At 38.2% G+C, this 16,784-nt stretch overlaps 1 protein-coding gene across 16 annotated transcripts in view; it reads right to left on the bottom strand.

Moving 5' to 3' along the window:
- Positions 1-16,784, bottom strand: part of Cask (calcium/calmodulin dependent serine protein kinase) — a 340,650-nt gene that overhangs the window by 43,733 nt on the left and 280,133 nt on the right. For all 16 annotated transcript variants that reach the window (XM_036175421.1, XM_036175420.1, XM_036175418.1 and 13 more), the window contains 3 exons: positions 12,656-12,733; positions 10,022-10,102; positions 2,593-2,781 (listed from right to left, as the gene is read on the bottom strand). In XM_036175421.1, the coding sequence (XP_036031314.1) occupies positions 2,593-2,781; positions 10,022-10,102; positions 12,656-12,733 (348 nt within the window). The remainder of the gene's footprint in view (positions 1-2,592; positions 2,782-10,021; positions 10,103-12,655; positions 12,734-16,784) is intronic.

Raw genomic sequence — 16,784 nt, forward strand, 5'->3', positions numbered from 1 at the left:
TAGTTTTATATTCATGGGGACAGGAATGGAGCCCAGAATTATGTATATTTGAACAAGGTCACTTTATAGGACGGTGGTCTTGAATTTGAAGTGGTTAGTAGTAGGCATCCAATTCTGCCTCTTTGGAGAATAAAATTTTGTTTAAAGCTTCATAGAGTTATCTGAGAATTTAATTTAATTTGAAGCACACCACAAAATATAGTTTTGCATGGTTCCTATTTTGAAGCTCTTAGAAGGATTAGATAAGTACTGTGAAAAAGTACAGTTTATCAAAATGATTGTGGTCCTAACATTCAATTGTAATGTTCAGGTTTCATTTCCAATTTGTACAGTCAGTATGTATGGTTACTTAGAGTAGTATTCTGGAAAATGCCATAAATGAATACATACGTCAAACCAAGTTTCATAAGGGAAATGATGGCACAACAGAGATCCCATCCTTAAAGCTAATAGGTTTCTATATTAACTCAACTAACATGAATGGGAACCTACTATGTTGTAGAGCCTTTTAGGCACATTAGTAAAGGAGGAAGATAGTGAAAGTATATGCCATCACCAAGATCACAAGTGAGAGCAGCCTTTTGAAGGAGACTTTAAGGAGTGACTGAAGGTCAGTTTTGCTTTCTGAAAAAACTAACTCAGAGATAGTTGTGTGTTCTTTCCCTCAATTTGTGTAGTCAGTCCACATAAAAAAGACCAACAACTACCATTATGTTGCTTCAGATTATATGATCACAAGATATTCTGGGACCTCCTTATGGTCCCTTATGCTTTTCTGTCTGCTTTGCTTGGTTGGACATTACCCCTTTCCAGACAGCCTTTTCTTCTCTCTAGTTTTGTTATAACTGGGCTTACCAAATTGTGCTCACCTGCAAATTTACGTCCTTAGTGTGGACCACCCTGTGGAAAGTGAGCTCCAGGACTGGGCCATATCTTATCTGCCCCTATATCACAGCTTGTCTAATGCAGCGAATACATCCCATGGACTTTCAACATGTTGCTCATTGGGTAAATCAAAGTATAAAATGAATGGATGAAATTTTTTACTTTCACGGTTTGGAGGGGCCTCAGAATCATTTAGTCAGTGTGCTTCTAGAAGTGAACAACCTGATGTCCACAGATGTAACATAATATGTGCAAGGCCTCAAAAACTGCCAGCCATGCTCTTAAGACCAAGGGTTGCTAAGCCTTGAGAGCAGAAGAGCAGGTACCTGATTTGCATGGCCCCTGTGTGCTGCCAGATAATGTTAGAACAATGAACAAGAGGGCTCTCTGGAATTGTGGTCACAGATCTGCTCTCCTCCTTTACGAAGGTATTTTGCTTTTTCTAAGCTCTGAAGAAAAGATAAATGCATATATCTGAATGTCTTCATCCCTAGAAATATTATGCTCCCATCTCTAAACTTGCAGGTTGTCCAGTGCCCTCTTCACAATGTCGTTATCTCCTTATGCATTCAATTGTATGAGCCTGAAGTTGCAGGGTTAGCCTTGATTCTTGCTTCTTTCATTGCAACCCACTACTTGCCTTACTGATTTACTTTCATTCACTCATTTCTTTTTTGAGACAGAATCTCAAGTAGCCCAAGCTGGCTTTGAACTTGCTATTAAGTTGGTTCTCTCATCTCTCCAGTGCTGGGATTACAGGCATGGGTCACGATGCCTGGTTTTTTCATTTTTTCTCTCTTGATGTATATTCCACTAGTTCTGAGTATCATTATCTTCCCCCTGCACCATGGCAGTGTCTGCTTTGTTATCTAGTCTTTCTAGACTCTATAATACAGTCTCCAGATTGCTAGTTCTAAAATGAGAAACAAATCCAGCTCCCAGCTTAAAACCTTCAGTAGCTTTCTGCTGTTTTTAGGCTAAAGACATAGCATGTCTTCCAGTACTGCATGGCCCACCCTTGCTAGGGGCCACGCTGTCTGCTGGCCAGCTGCAGTGCCTTGTTTCCATCTGGAAACCACAAAAGAGCCTTCTTACTACTAGAGTACATGCTCTTTGGCTTGCCTGAACTGTGTCACCCTAGGTCTCCATCCTTTTCATCTGCTCAGTGACCAGCCAGAGCCTTTCCTGATCATCTCAATCTACGATGCTCCTGAGAATGATCGAAGGTACACTATTGGTTCTCTTCCAACTGTATGGGAAAATGAATAAACAGGTTGGTATGAATGGGAAGAAGCTTATTTTAGCAAGTCTCTGAATGTTTTCTGAATTATTTTTCTTCAAATTTTGGTGAAAGCAAAAGATATGGGAAGTACTGGAATTTTTAATTAACTGATTTTTACAATGCAAATACTTCAAATTGCCTCTTTATTTGCTATATGAGAATTTATTTATTTATTTATTTATTATTAATGTGTTTTAATTTTTTTAATTCTTGAGTAATGTACCTCTTCTTGGAAAGCTGAGAAGTAATTGTTATAGGAGAGGTGGGATGGCAGCATGTCTAAGATCTGGTGTCAGGCAGCTAACTCTTGGAGAAAAGGGCAGGGGAACTGATGATCTGGAGACTGACTTCTTTCGAACCATCCCTGTCCACCCTCCTCTGTATGGAGGATGTAGGTTGACCGTAACTCCAGTTTTCCTTCTTACCATCGGCTCATCTGTGTTCTTTTGGAACTGCACCAGCCGAACTCTGGTCACATTCTCCATGTCCATGTCCCCGTTAGCGCTTTCTGGAGAGTCACCATTTAAATAGGGAGATGTCGGGGGAGGTGTGACCCTTAACGCTTCATCACTGTAAACTTCATGTGCCACTACGTCGTGAGTCTGCAGTAAGGCCTGGCGTGTTCAGGAGAAAAGAAACATAGTGCTTAGAGTACCATCCGAATCTGCCACCCAAACATATGTAACAATACTTCTCCAAAGTATTTTTCATCTAAAGTGACTCAAAACAAACTATACCTCTAAACTACCTCAGTTCCTTTGTGGAAAACTATCATGATAAATGGATTTCTTTTTCAAAATAGAATGAGCAAGTAAGGGAGCGAACCAAGGAATGGATGGGCCTATCAATTACCAGGGTTACAGGTGTCGTCTAGTGTTAGGCTATAAAACCGTATCTAACTCACATATCCAAATAAAAGCTGAAACAATTTTATTATTTTAAGTTTTAAATAATTTAGCAGAAAGAACGTTTATAAAAAGAACCAGCAAATCTGCACTGGGCTTTAAACTGAAATAAGTTGAAAAGACATTATGTAATGATGACTGTACTGAATAAATAATTTCTGTGATATGAATGAAAGAATAAAATTAGTACCGCTGTCTAGTAGGTTGGTAATGGAAATGAGGGAGAAGCAAGGATCAAGGAGGACCCATAAGCTTCAGGTTTTTACAACTGAATGGACAATTATACAGTGACATACATGGTGTCTACCAAGGATGAAGATAATTTATAACATGACTTAGGAAATGCAATTAAATTATATAGATGCACTTAAGACACCAATTTTCTAAAATATTGGACGTATAGAACTCAAAATTGAAAGTTTAAAATTTTTACACTTATTTATCTATTTGTGTATGTATGTACACACATGTGTGAGTACACACATGTGCTATGGTGTTCGTGTGGAGATTAGAGGACAACCTGTGGAGCAGTTCTCTTACTTCTACCATGTAAGTCCTAGGGATTGAACTCAAGTTGTTACGTTTGGAGAAAAGTGCCTTTACTTGATGAGTCACGTCTTAAAATGGAAACATTCAAAATGTTTTATTCATTTCTCTTTTTTGGAGCACTTGGATAAATCAGACAAATTTTATTTTTTTGGAGAGAGGGTCTCATGTATGGTCGGCCTTGAATTCACTATGTAGGAAAGGATGACATTGACCTTCTGTTTCTATTTCCCAACTTTAAGAATTATAGGGGTAACAATACCATACTCTGTTCATGTGATGCTGGGGATGTGACCCAGGGCTTTGTGAATTCCTGACAAGTACTCTACCAACTGAGCTACACCCCTACCCTTAAGTTAAAAATGATTACTTCTTCATTTTGCAAAACTCACTAACAAAGAAAAATGATTTTCTTTATCCTGACATCTGTATGTCATTTTGGTAAACTTTGATAATAAATCTCTTTTGTTTTTCTAAAAAAGGATATCTTCCTGCTTTGTCCCATCATAAACCCTTTTTAATAAGCATGAGAAATTTTAGCTCAAAGAGAATTTACAACTGACTATTGTTGGTCTGTTTGAAACTTTATACAGATATACTAATTATATATATATTAGTATGTGTATGCTAACTCTAAATTTACTTTCATTTTCATCTGTAATATGTGTGGTAATGAGATATGTGCAGATAATGAAATGTAATTCAATAGTATTTCAGCATCTGAAATCACTTCCTAAAAGGCTATTTACTTCCTAAAAGAGCTATTTGAAAGTCCTGCATACAAGGCAAAAATAAGGTACTGCTGTGTTAAAAGCAGTAAGGAGATGGTGCTGGCTTGTCATCAGTAGGTGCTCAGAGTAATCCATTTATTCTGTTTCTAGTGGAATAAAGCCCAGGCTGCTGTTCTCTACTGCAGCTTTAGGCGAGGGTCACTGAAGGCCACTGACAATGCACAGCTTTAAGTAGAGCTCCTCAGGGGCCCTGGGAACCAGAGCTAGCAAGTGTGAAGGTTGGACCACGTGGGCAAATCCTTCTTTCTGTGCTTTAAAAAGAAGCTAAGATTTAGAGTAGAAAGGCCAAATCAGGGATGGGCTAACTAGAGAAATTCATCTGTTAAGATCAGGCTCATCATATCAAGTAGAGAGATGTCTTTTATGACTCAGGATACTTTGACTGGTAATATAGGCAAGCTTTCATGGGGATGAGATCAGCCTCAAAGTCCCATGAATTGGATAAAATGCTGCTTTTTGCAGATTATTTCTATTCATCCTTTAAAGTTATATAAACAGGGGCTTGCATTTAATGTATTATTTATAAGGAAAAATAAGCCCTCAATCATAAAGCAGTATCACACTGAATTTTTAAAAAAGTTTAAATTATGTTGTCAAATAAGGTCACACTTGATAGTAACCAGAATTTGCTGCTGTTAATGACTGCTGGCACAAAATAAAACAAAAACCCCAGCTCTAATTCATATGCAAACAGAAAAGGGAAATGTACAGAATGCTTAAAACAAGGTTAAAAAAGCATATAAGATAAAAATAAGGAAATTGAAGTTTTAATATTTCCTTTAAGTGTCTTATAGGGTATGATTGAGCAATCAGTACTAGGCTGAAATAGTTGTAGTTTATTTGTTAATTTCTAGACAGTCTTGCTATATAAACAGGTTGGCCTAGAATTTGCATCCCCCCTGTCTTGGCATCCTGAGTGCTGGACAGCAGGTTTGGGCTGCCACATAGAGCTTATATTTATCTTATACTCATTTATTAATTTGCTCTGTGTACACATGTTTACACCCATGAATATGCTTGCCACGACACATGTGTGGAGGTCAGAGGACAGTTTGCAGGGTTGCTTCTCTCCTTCCACCATGTGGGTTCCAGGAATTGAACTCAGGTGGTCAGGCTTGACCTGCTAGGCCATCTCACGGGCTCCCTTTCTTTTCTCTTCTTTAAGTTATTGCAAATATTTTCAAAGTGTCTGTGTTTTAAGTACTTGGTAACTGAAAGTTAAATGCTCTCATTATAGTGATTAGAAAGTAAAGAAAAGTCCAGATAATTGAGCAAATTAAGTATAAAATATCAAATATGCAAAGAATAACACTAGAACTTTGGCAAAACAAAAATATTACATTTATTAAAGTATTTCCACATAGCTGTTGTTATTTTTAAAAGCTTAGGGTTTTAAAAATCATTATTAAAATATGTATAAGACAAAAAACTTTAGTACCTCAAAGTTTATTTAATATATGTTTTATAATTTCATTTCTTACAAGGGACATTATCCATAGTATGCTTATTCAAGAATTACCAATAATGTAAGCTCACAGGGAAATTCATTAGTATTACAATAGTCTACTCTTTAAGAGGCTTGAACCTTAGGGAGGCCATTTTCTAGGTGGGTAACTTTAAACAGGTGTCTACTTCACAGGGCAATTTCCACCAATTATGAGCAAGTCCTGCTGTTCCTACCATCTCCAACATGGAATCTCAACCTGTCCATCTGCCACCGTCCTCATCTTTCTCGAAGCCCCATTACGACTTTCAATGCCTTCTAACTGGACTCTCTCCTACCATCCATTTACAACATGTGAGCTCCAGAATTTTCCACCCCTTCCTTTGAGACAGGGTCTTACTCCGTAGCCCTGGCTTGCCTGATATTCACCATATACCTCAGGGCGGACTCAAGACTTGTGGCATTTCAGCCTATCAAGTGCTGAGATGACAGGAATGTGCTACTATGCCCAGGAACAACCTTGAAAGCATGGATTGGATTGGATTTTCTTGCTTGCAACCACTCAGTGTAATCAGTACTTTAACCAGGAGAAAACCCTAGACACTTTACTATGGTCTGGGAGAGCTTTACTTGATTTAGCCTCTGGCAAGTTCTGTAAACATTTCTGTAGCACTTTCTTCCCTTTTACTAAATCCCATCTTTAATGGACTTAGCTGTACTCCTTGAACCTACACGACTTCCTTCTGCTTCTTCCTGTTTGAATGTTCAGGGGGCCAGCTCCCTCTTCAGCAGGACTTCTCCTGAGGCTATAAAATAGCTTACCCTTTACCACTGCCACTGCACTAAATCTCTGCTTCCTAGTTATTATCACCGTATGAAATGGCCAGGTTATTTCATGTGTTCGGTCTGTTTCTAATCATCTACCCCCCCCCCCCCCCCCCGCTATCCTGCAGCCTCACTGGAATGGGAAATTCCATGAGGGCTGGAACTGTTTTCCCTATTCACTAGATTCCTAGTGGCTAGCACAGTATACCTGGAGCACAGGAAGCGCTTAGATACTTGATAAATGATAAATGTCTTTAAAACATTGAGCTAGGTATTCAAAGAATTTGAGGAATTATTATTTCTGAAAATGTTTACTGATAGGGATAGGGAGGGACACACACACACACACACACACACACACACACACACACACACACACCACATTCTCTCTAAGTTTAGAAATGCAAAATAAATTAGAAGGTAAGTAAGCTGTGAGGAACTGGCCTGAATGAGCTGTAATGATTTCTGGAAAAAACCTTATCCTGTAAAAGGTCATATTTGGGTATATACTAATATATTTATCTAGTCTCCTTCAAATTCGAAAGATTTACTAGTCTGAAATGGTCCTATATAATTCTATGAAGTGAGCTCAGGTTATATAGCAATTTATAGTCAGATTTGTTAGCAAATGTGGGGAATAAACTGCACAGGGCAGCAAGTGGTGAGGTAAACCTACTTGCAAATGGGCCAGTTACTATTGTGCTCAGTGTTTTACTGAGAGCTTACAATGTGGGCTCTGTACACAGGCAGATGACAGGCACTGTGAGGTAACTAATCATCCTTATTAGCTAACACTGGTGAGGCATTAGGCATACATCAGGCAGAAAGCAGGCTAAGTACAGTAGACATATCTATTTAGTTCTTACTCCAACTAAAAGAGGTTGAGCTTGAGATCACAGACTTAGTTCACAACAGCAAGGATGGCGTTTAACCTCACGTCTGCCTGGATTTAGAGCTTTAATCACACTTAACCTATAGAAGACAGGATGTCTGAAGAGGAATGAATTGTAATCAGGAGAAACATGGCCCCCATATATGCAGTATCAGTGAACAAGATAATAATTCACTCCTGTCGTGATTGTTCAAATGTGAGGACACTAATAGAGCACAGAATCGTTTTATTTTCCTGCTTTGGTATATAGAGGACGACAATGATTAAATGAGATCACAAGCTCACAAAGCTAAGCTGAGATTTGGACAGACATAGGAGAACTGCCCAGGACCATTCTCCAGGGACAGGGTCTGCGTTAGCAGGTCAGTGTGTATTATAACGCCACACACAGGAACAGAAAGTGGAAAATAGAGAAGAGAGGTTAACACAGATTTAGAGTAATTAGGAATGACATCGATAGCAAAGGTGGGATTCAAACTGAGTTCTACAATGACACATTTCAGTTGTAAAAAAAGTAAGCTTGCCCAGACACAGAACTGTATTTCTAATTCTCTACAATTAGATAGGATGGAGTTAAACACTCTCAGAGATGTGTTTGAATTCAGCCATTAAAGCTTAGGAAAATTAGGGAGGGGATATAGGAAATTGCTTCTTTCAAGATGGTTACTTTGAAGGACAATGTTAAAGTTTTAGAAACATTACATGTGAAATAGCATGTCTATAAAAACTCACAGGTATGATATGATACATGTAATATTGTAACTATTATTTTTAAACTAGCATTTAAAATAAATAGTTGTAGTAAAAAAAAAACAAAACAGGTTTTAAAGTCATATTTTCACCCAGAAGGCAGTTGGCTGGATTTTCAATTCTTTGTATATATTCCCCATCTACAGCTGTGACTATTTAAAAATGTTATATTCAGCATGAATTACCATCTGTAATTGTGCTGGTTTTTTTTTTTAATGTGCCTATGTGTATACACCTTTGTGCAGATGACCTTAGAGGTCAGAAGATGTCAGATCTGAAGCTGGAGTTACAAACAGTTATGAGTCTCCTAATGTGGGTGTTGAGAACTGAACTTGGGTCCTTCGGAAGAGCAGCAAGCACTCTCAACCACAGAACCATTTTGCCAACCCCTGTAATTCTACTTTTCAATTGCAGATAAGTAGGTAGATAGCTATAAACTTTTCTCAACAAAAAGTTTCTTAGCTATTTCAAATTCCTAATAACTGGCTAATGCAAGCGCTATCCCTATTTTTCATAGAAACCAATGAAAAACGTGCAGGAGTTCTGCACTGTCTAAAACAAAGACACCTTGAATTTAATTCCTGGAACCATGTTCTCTGACCTCCATGCATGCATCGAGGGGCATGCACCACCCTAAATAAATATAATGTAAAACCCAAAGCCAGTTTTTCATTAAAAATTGCCCTCAATTATAGCTCTCTGTGGTTTAGGTAGCACAGAGTTCCAGTAAGTGGTGCAAGAACTACACGGAAGCAGATCCTCATTTGAGGTGTACATAGTTCTTGAAGAATCATCTTTACAACTATGACACAAGGTCAACCAAAACAATCAAATAAAAATATTGGTTACTATCTGGGATTATAATCTCAGTCTGCTACTATGGTCAGGAACCACAAAATGATATTTCAGTCAATGATATACTACATATAAAAGATTATATTGAAGCTGAAAAATTCCTAGTGCTTAGTGACTTCATGGCATAATGCTTACTTACATGGTTTTGGTAGTGATGCTGGTGTAAACAAAATGACTGCCTAGTCAGTCAGATGAAAGCATAATATATATCCAATGTTATCCATGGAACATCAGACTAGAGAGCCATGATGTTACTGGCTTATTTACTGTGTTATACTTTTTATCATTATTTTACAGTGTGTTCCCTCTAGTTAGAAAAAAGTTTAATTATGGTAGCACTTATAATCTTTGCATTTAGGAAGCCAAGGCATGAAGATCCTGAATTTGAGGCTAGTCTGGGTTGCTTAGTGCGATCCTAGGTCAAACATAAATCAAGACCAAAACCAAAACCAAAATGAAAACAAAGAAACAACACATTTACCGTAAAAATGCATGTTGTGTTATCCTAATAATAGTGTCACATGCTTGTGTTTACTGTCTCTTGATTTAATCATTTCTCTTGTGCTTGTTAAATTTCACATTGTTCTGCTCACTATGATTCTAAGCGCCTCCTAGGACTAAGCCATACAAATGTCTATACACTGTGTAGCCTGGTGTACACTAGTAGCCCTTATCACCTGGCCTCTTTAAGGGCACTCTGTGATATGCTTACAATGACAAAATTGTGTCTAATGGCATATTCTTCAGAATTTATCTCCACAGTAGGTACAAGGATAAAGTATTTTATGAAGGTTATTAAAAACTTCTTGTGAAAGCATGGTTTAGGTCTAGTGATGTGTTACTTACCATGAAATGAGGTTGTGTTAAAATGCGTTTTAGTTCCTTTGCGTCATTATTCTCAGGGTAACATGAAATTTCTTCCAATACCTAGAAAAACAAGATACATACTAGTGAAAAATGATATGAGATTTACAAAGCATAGAACTCTTTTAAATTAAAATCCATGAGTGGGTTTTTGTAGTGGGAAAGACAATTACTTTAAAAACATCTGTTGAGTTCAAAGGTTATTAAAATATGAGATTAGTATTCATAGAAGTAAAATGAAACAAATGCAATAATAGTTTGTCTTCAATACCCAGCTATGACCTAAAGGTAATGAAAAACTAAAAGGCAAAATGGAAAGTTTGTAACACATATTTATTACAGGTTTAAGAAACTTAAGTAGCTTAAGGAGAAAATTCAAATTCACCCTCCAAATCAATTCATACTGAAAGTTAACAGCCTTTAAAATTGAACAGCACTGCTAGTTCCTTAAAAAGATGACCAAAGGTGCAATGAAAATATATAAAAGAATGCTAATTAAGTAGGATAATTAATTAAGAATAAACTTCATTTTCCTTGCAGCCTTTGGTGGGAGTAATGCTGTTCTCCATGCTTATCTTCCACCATAGAGAAGACAATGCTTCTGCCAATGGCTCCTTGGACAAATTCCAGCGAACTCAAGACCAAATTTAAAAGTTCAAACACCCTCATTAGTTTTTCTTCTGCACTCAACCTTTCCTCACCAATTAGGCATTAACATTTTGCTTGCATTGGTGAAAATGCTGCTTGCAGGTGAACTGCTGTTAAAAGGGTCTCCCTTTCACCCAGGAATGGAGTTCATCTGTTCACCTTAATCCAGGGCTAGCAGCCCACAGCAGCGCCTCAGTTTTTCTGAGCAGGCACCTGTTACTGCTCTATCTGCTGATGGCTGGTTCAGAGACCTCCACATCAGTTGAATCCTAATCATGGTGCCATCCAGGATTTCCTCAGCACCACTGGTGTAAGGGGTACATAGCTCTCACCATAGGACTCTCCTGCCTCAACTTGCAAGAACTTCAGGAAGGGGTTCACTTGGCCTGAGCCTCAGATTTCAGCACCCTACCACTCACACCCCTACTGGTGTTGCTTATTCAAATACCCTGTTAATGATTTCTGGTTATGCAGCTAATTCCTACTGCTTAATGAAATTCAAGTAGTTCTCGTTGGTGTATTTTCTGCTTCTCTTCCAGGAAATAACAAGGGGGAAAGCACAAACTTTGTTTCCCTTGCTACTTTCACGGCCTATGATCTTAAGTACAGAGAGAGGTGTCATCTCCTAAGCTAGGGGAAATTCTTCAAGTGTATAATTAGGACAAAGGATTGTCCCCAGACTGTCTCTACTTCTGTCTATCTGGGTATTGATAAGATTGGGCAGTGACTCATGATTCCTGCCTGAAGTGTAATTCCTTTCAAAGAACAAAAGAATGATTGCTGGGCAAATTAAGACAGATTTCTCCTTACCCTATTCTCACCAAGTGAGCAAGCATGGCAGCCACCATGGTCTAATTTCTTAGTGAGTATGGTAGCATATAATATATATATATATATGTGTGTGTGTGTGTGTGTGTGTGTGTGTGTGTGTGTATACACACACACACATATTATATGTATTTATGTATGTATATCCATGTATATACACACACATATATACATATACATGTATGTATGCATATATATCAAAAGTCATGTTTCACATCTGCTAGGAAGCTGGCTGTGGTGGTACACACCTGCCATCCCAACAATGGACTATATGGTGAGATCCTGTCTCAACAAAACAAAACCCAGAACAAAATCTGCTAAAAATGGATTATGTCTTCAATACTCTTTCATTTAGTAATTATACTTTGTAAGAAGTATTTTTAAAAAGAAATGTTTATTTGCATAAAAATTTTAAAAGATCAAACAGCAAAAAAAAAAAGGTATTTACTAATGGGGTAATTTCTACATCATTCTAGTAATAAGAAAAAAATTACACAGTCATTGTATTGTGCCCATAAAGATCAAATAGAGGCATAAAGTGTTTATTACATAGTATTAGGCCCAAACCAACATATTTTGGTTGGTAATACATTAAATTATATATGCAAATGAAAAAGGTACAAAAAACGGAAACTACTGTGTTAGGCTGATGGGATTCTGGGTGAATTTGGTTTTCCAAGCTTTCTGCAAAGCCATGCTCCTATAACAAGCAAGTATGAAAAAGCTTGTGGCAAATACTTTTATGCATTGATGATGCATAAAAATGACTTCTTTGAATTCTGTATATTTAATTGTTATACCAAAGTCAATTAACCTCCACATAACACCACATTAAAAAAGCAACTCAGATTTTTAAAGCATGTCTATTTCTACCAGGTGCAGTGAAATAATATTAAAAAAAAGACTATATTAATATGTTCATTTACACAGCAAAACCAGAAGGAGAAATCTGGGAATTACTGTTGCTGCGACTTTTTTCTTCTCCAGGCGGATGTTCAATGCCAAATTTAGCATTCTCAATCTGAGTAAGGGTCAAACTGTGATCCTAAAGAGCATGCCTCTTAACATGCAGCAAAACATCTTCAGTAAAGGGAGCAAATGTGACGACGCTAAATTCTTTGCGAAAAAGATGTCACTTACCTCTTTGGCTCTCTGTACTGCATCGCTTGGAGGATTCCTGATTTGTGGTGAAGACTTGGTGTTAATTTTGTCATAGAGCTAAAAGGCAAAGGAGAAAATCCAATCAATACCTATCACGTTTCAACAAACAATATTTCCCTCTTAAAAAGTCAGGGAGATGATGTCAGTGGGTCTTCTTTGGAATTGTTCATCATTCGAGGGAACTTGTCAGAATATGAGTTTCGTGTATATCTTTTGAAGAGAGGAACCAAAATTCTATGCTTAGCAATTCACACTTGTCAATATAGTGGCAATTTGAGTGTTTCCCTCCAGACAGAAGCAACATTCACTAACGTGAGTATGTAGTAAAATGAAAGAAGTATTTCTGGCCAAGAAGAGCCTAAAGAATTTTCATAGAAACCTAGATCTTGGGAAAGGGCAAACCCAACTCCTAGGAAGGAATGTTCTCACAGGAGTTTTGCTTGTCTTACTAGGGATGTTCATTATCAGATCAGTGCTGGAGCCCTCAGCAGGGAGTCAAGGACAGAAACTTGCTCTCTTTTGACTTTACAAATTCAGAATGTGAAAAAGATCTAAATAAAGTTATACCCTCCCCCGACAAACATGAAAGATTCAAGCATCAACTTGCTAAAAAACATTAATTTGTCAGAGAAAATACTCTGCAGTTTACTAGTGCAATTAAAATGCTAGTTCTACTTTAAATGGAATGGCCCACAGCATTCCAGTGTGCTTTGAAAAGCACAAAGTTAAAAGTGACCTTGGCTAGTCTGATGGTGTCTATTTCCTAACTTCTCTAAAACATTAATTAAGAAAGTACTACTTAATTGAAGACTGAATAAATAGTTTAAGCAGAAAAGTAAAATGCTACTCTACTTAAAACATTTTAGGGTACTGGTAGTATGATGTTTGGCCAAATCCTTGGGAGAATATATGTGGATGATCTCTGTCTTCTTAAAGTTTACATCTCTAGTGATTGCCAACAAAATCTGGAATAAAAAATGTACTTTTTTAATAGAAATATGTCTAGGCAGGGTCTCATTATGTAGCCCTGGCTGGCCTGGAACTCATCATGTAGATCAGGCTGGCCTCTTGCTTGTAGATATACACTTGTCTTCAAACTCAGAGTTCTGTCTGCCTCTCCCTCCTGAGTATTAGGATTGAAAGTGTGTACCATGATGCCCAGCTTACAGAAATAATGTAGTGATTAACTTCCTAGACTAACTTATGAAAAGAAATGAAATACTTCATATCAAATATTAAGAAGGAAACCTCAAACAAAGTGAATGTCACTCACTTCAAAAAAAACCAAAACAAAAAAGAAACCATCACTTAGGAATATTTAAATATGTTACAATTGCAAGAGGAATAAAACCTATAACATTGTGTCTGTAGTTAATAGACTTAAATTTTTATTGATAGTGAATACCATGTTGTATTCTTAGCAAAATAAAACAATACGTAACTTTTGTTTTGTTTTGTTTTTTTGAGATAGGGTTTCACTGTAGCTTTGGAGGCTAGATGGCTCATTATAGAAAGATACCTTCAGCCAAGCATGTGAACATGAACTCAATCCCCCAGGACTCACATGGTGGAAGAAGAGGAGCAACTCTTGAAGGTTGTCCTCTGAAATCTATACAAGCACATTCCCATTAACCCCCAAAACAAAATGTAATTTTAAAAAAGATTAAAAAATACATTTAGTGGTTCTGGGAGTGGTGGTATTCACTTTTAATCCTAGCATTCCAGAGGCAGAGGCATGTGATCTATGTGAGTTTTAGACCAGCCTGGTTTACAGAGTGAACTCTAGGACAGTCGGAGCTACATGAGAGAGACTGTCTCAAAAACCAAAACAACAGCAGCAGCAGCAGCAGCAGCAACCATCACCACCATTTAGTGGGCCAGCAAAATGTATGAGTGGGCAAAGGTGCTTACCATCAAGCCTGATGGTTTGAGTTCATTCCGTAGAACCCATATGGTGGAAGGAGAGAACAGACTCCCAGAAGTTGTTCTCTAACCTTCACACATGTACTGTGTGGCATGTGTGCATGTATACACACACACACACACACACACACACACACACACACACACACACACAGAGAGAGAGAGAAGTGTAACTTTTAGATGAATAATAAAAACAATAAGAGCTCAAGGCCATTTAAAAGAATAGCAAATTTAATTCAAGGCTTTTTAGGCTGATTGCACTATCACTTTATACTGTTTACACTGCAAATTCTTTACCTAAAAAAGCTTTACCTTTTCGTCACCAAAGACTATTGCTAACACTACTTCCGACACTTTTAAATATGATTAGTATTGCTTCCTATTTACACAATTAATAAATGTGTATCAATTTTTACTCACAGAGCAACAAACACTCACTCTTCCTAATTTCTGAACCTGGAGACTTGATTTTTAATCTGGTCTTACTATCCAAGTATAGTCTGTCAGTGTAGTTTTTATAAAAAAAAGTTTAGTGCTAGGCACAGTACTCAGGGCTTTGATTCTGCTAACGTCTAAGAACTACATGTCAGTCTACTGTCTTGAAGACTTTTATCTGGTGTCTACGAGACATTCTTGAGCCTCACTGCAGACCTACTAGAGGTGCTTTCATCTGTTCTGTGGTTTTTGGAAATCTTCTATCCAGTACTAACGCCACGAGATGGAACCCATACCTGACACTGCTTGGGTGACTGAGAACCTGAGACTAAATAGCCCAGGGATCTAGAGTAAAACCAAATACCACTGCTCTAAAAAAAGAGGAGTAATAAAATGACTCCTAATGACATTCTGTAATATTCATAGATCAGTGCCTTGCTCAGATATCTCAGCAGAGCTTTTTCCTGTAGCAGGTGGGAACATATACTGAGACCCACAGCCAGGCAATATGCAGCCCTAAAAGAGATATCTCCATCAAATATTTCCTCTCAGGGCTCAGGGCACCCTGTGGAAGGGGAGGCAGAAAGAGTGGGAGAGGCAGAGGGGATGGAGGACAGCAAGGAGACAAGGCCCTCTACCTCAACAGACTGATGCACAGATGAAGTCACAGAGACTGAGACAGCATGCACAGGCCTGCACAGGTCTGCACCAGATGGGGTCCTAGAGCTGAAAAGAGAAGTGGACACCTGCCCCCCCCAACCCAGAAGCTGTCTCCGATTGATAACCACTTGTGAATGAAAATCTGCTTTTCTCCAAGGGAGTCTCACTGGGGAAACAAACTACTCTTAAGGGTAGGCTGCATGTCCAGCAGTAGATGGCCAACAGAAAATGAACTCAATGGCATCTTGGGAAGTTCCTTGTCTCATAATGTCATGTCAGGAAGATCAGATTCTTTATTCTTGTGTATACATAAAATACAAAAATAAATAAAACACTTCAGTTCTCAAGCAATTCAGATAAGAGATAATGTGCACTACTAAGAATAATGACAACTGCTTCTTTTATTGAGCATTTACTAGATGCTAACTACTAGTCAAAGATCTTAATATACATGCACCCACTTAACCTCAGCTAATTTTGCAAGGCTGGTGCCTCTGTAAATGTTAGTTATAAAACGTTATTCCCATTTTACAGATGAGGAAAACAGACAACAGTGAAGAAAGAACCACAGTTTTAGCTTTAGGATGACTTTATGGGTGGCATGTAGGTGCCTGGACTCTCATCACTTTCATGGCCATATTGTAAGGAAGGTGCTCAGATACAACCCTCTGTGCCTTTGGTATGGCCTGAAACATGCATGCATGCATGCGCATATACACATGCTCTAGAGCTCCAGACTAAGGCCAGTAGGAAGTCTGTGGCCTCCAGTGTACTAGGAAGCTGCCAGTGCTGCACAGGGTTTGTCGAGCAGCAGCCAGCATCTCTTCCACACTGGCCTAGGCCTTATTCTGCCTACAGACGCATGTGTAGGAGACATAGGAGAAGACATACTTGATTTCCCTTCCCTCCTTCTTGTCCTTCCCCCATGTAAAGTGAAGGGTATGGGGACCCTCCAGAAAAGCTTACCCAGGCACTGGGAGTGGTGAATAGAGCTCTTGGCATTGGTCTCTGGCCCACATTCATGCACTAGGAAGGGTAGCTTTGTTCAGAGAATCCTTGGAGAGGCACAACATGTGATATTTCAGGTCTT

The sequence above is a fragment of the Onychomys torridus genome, chromosome X, assembly GCF_903995425.1.
Source record: "Onychomys torridus chromosome X, mOncTor1.1, whole genome shotgun sequence".
Taxonomy (NCBI): domain Eukaryota; kingdom Metazoa; phylum Chordata; class Mammalia; order Rodentia; family Cricetidae; genus Onychomys; species Onychomys torridus.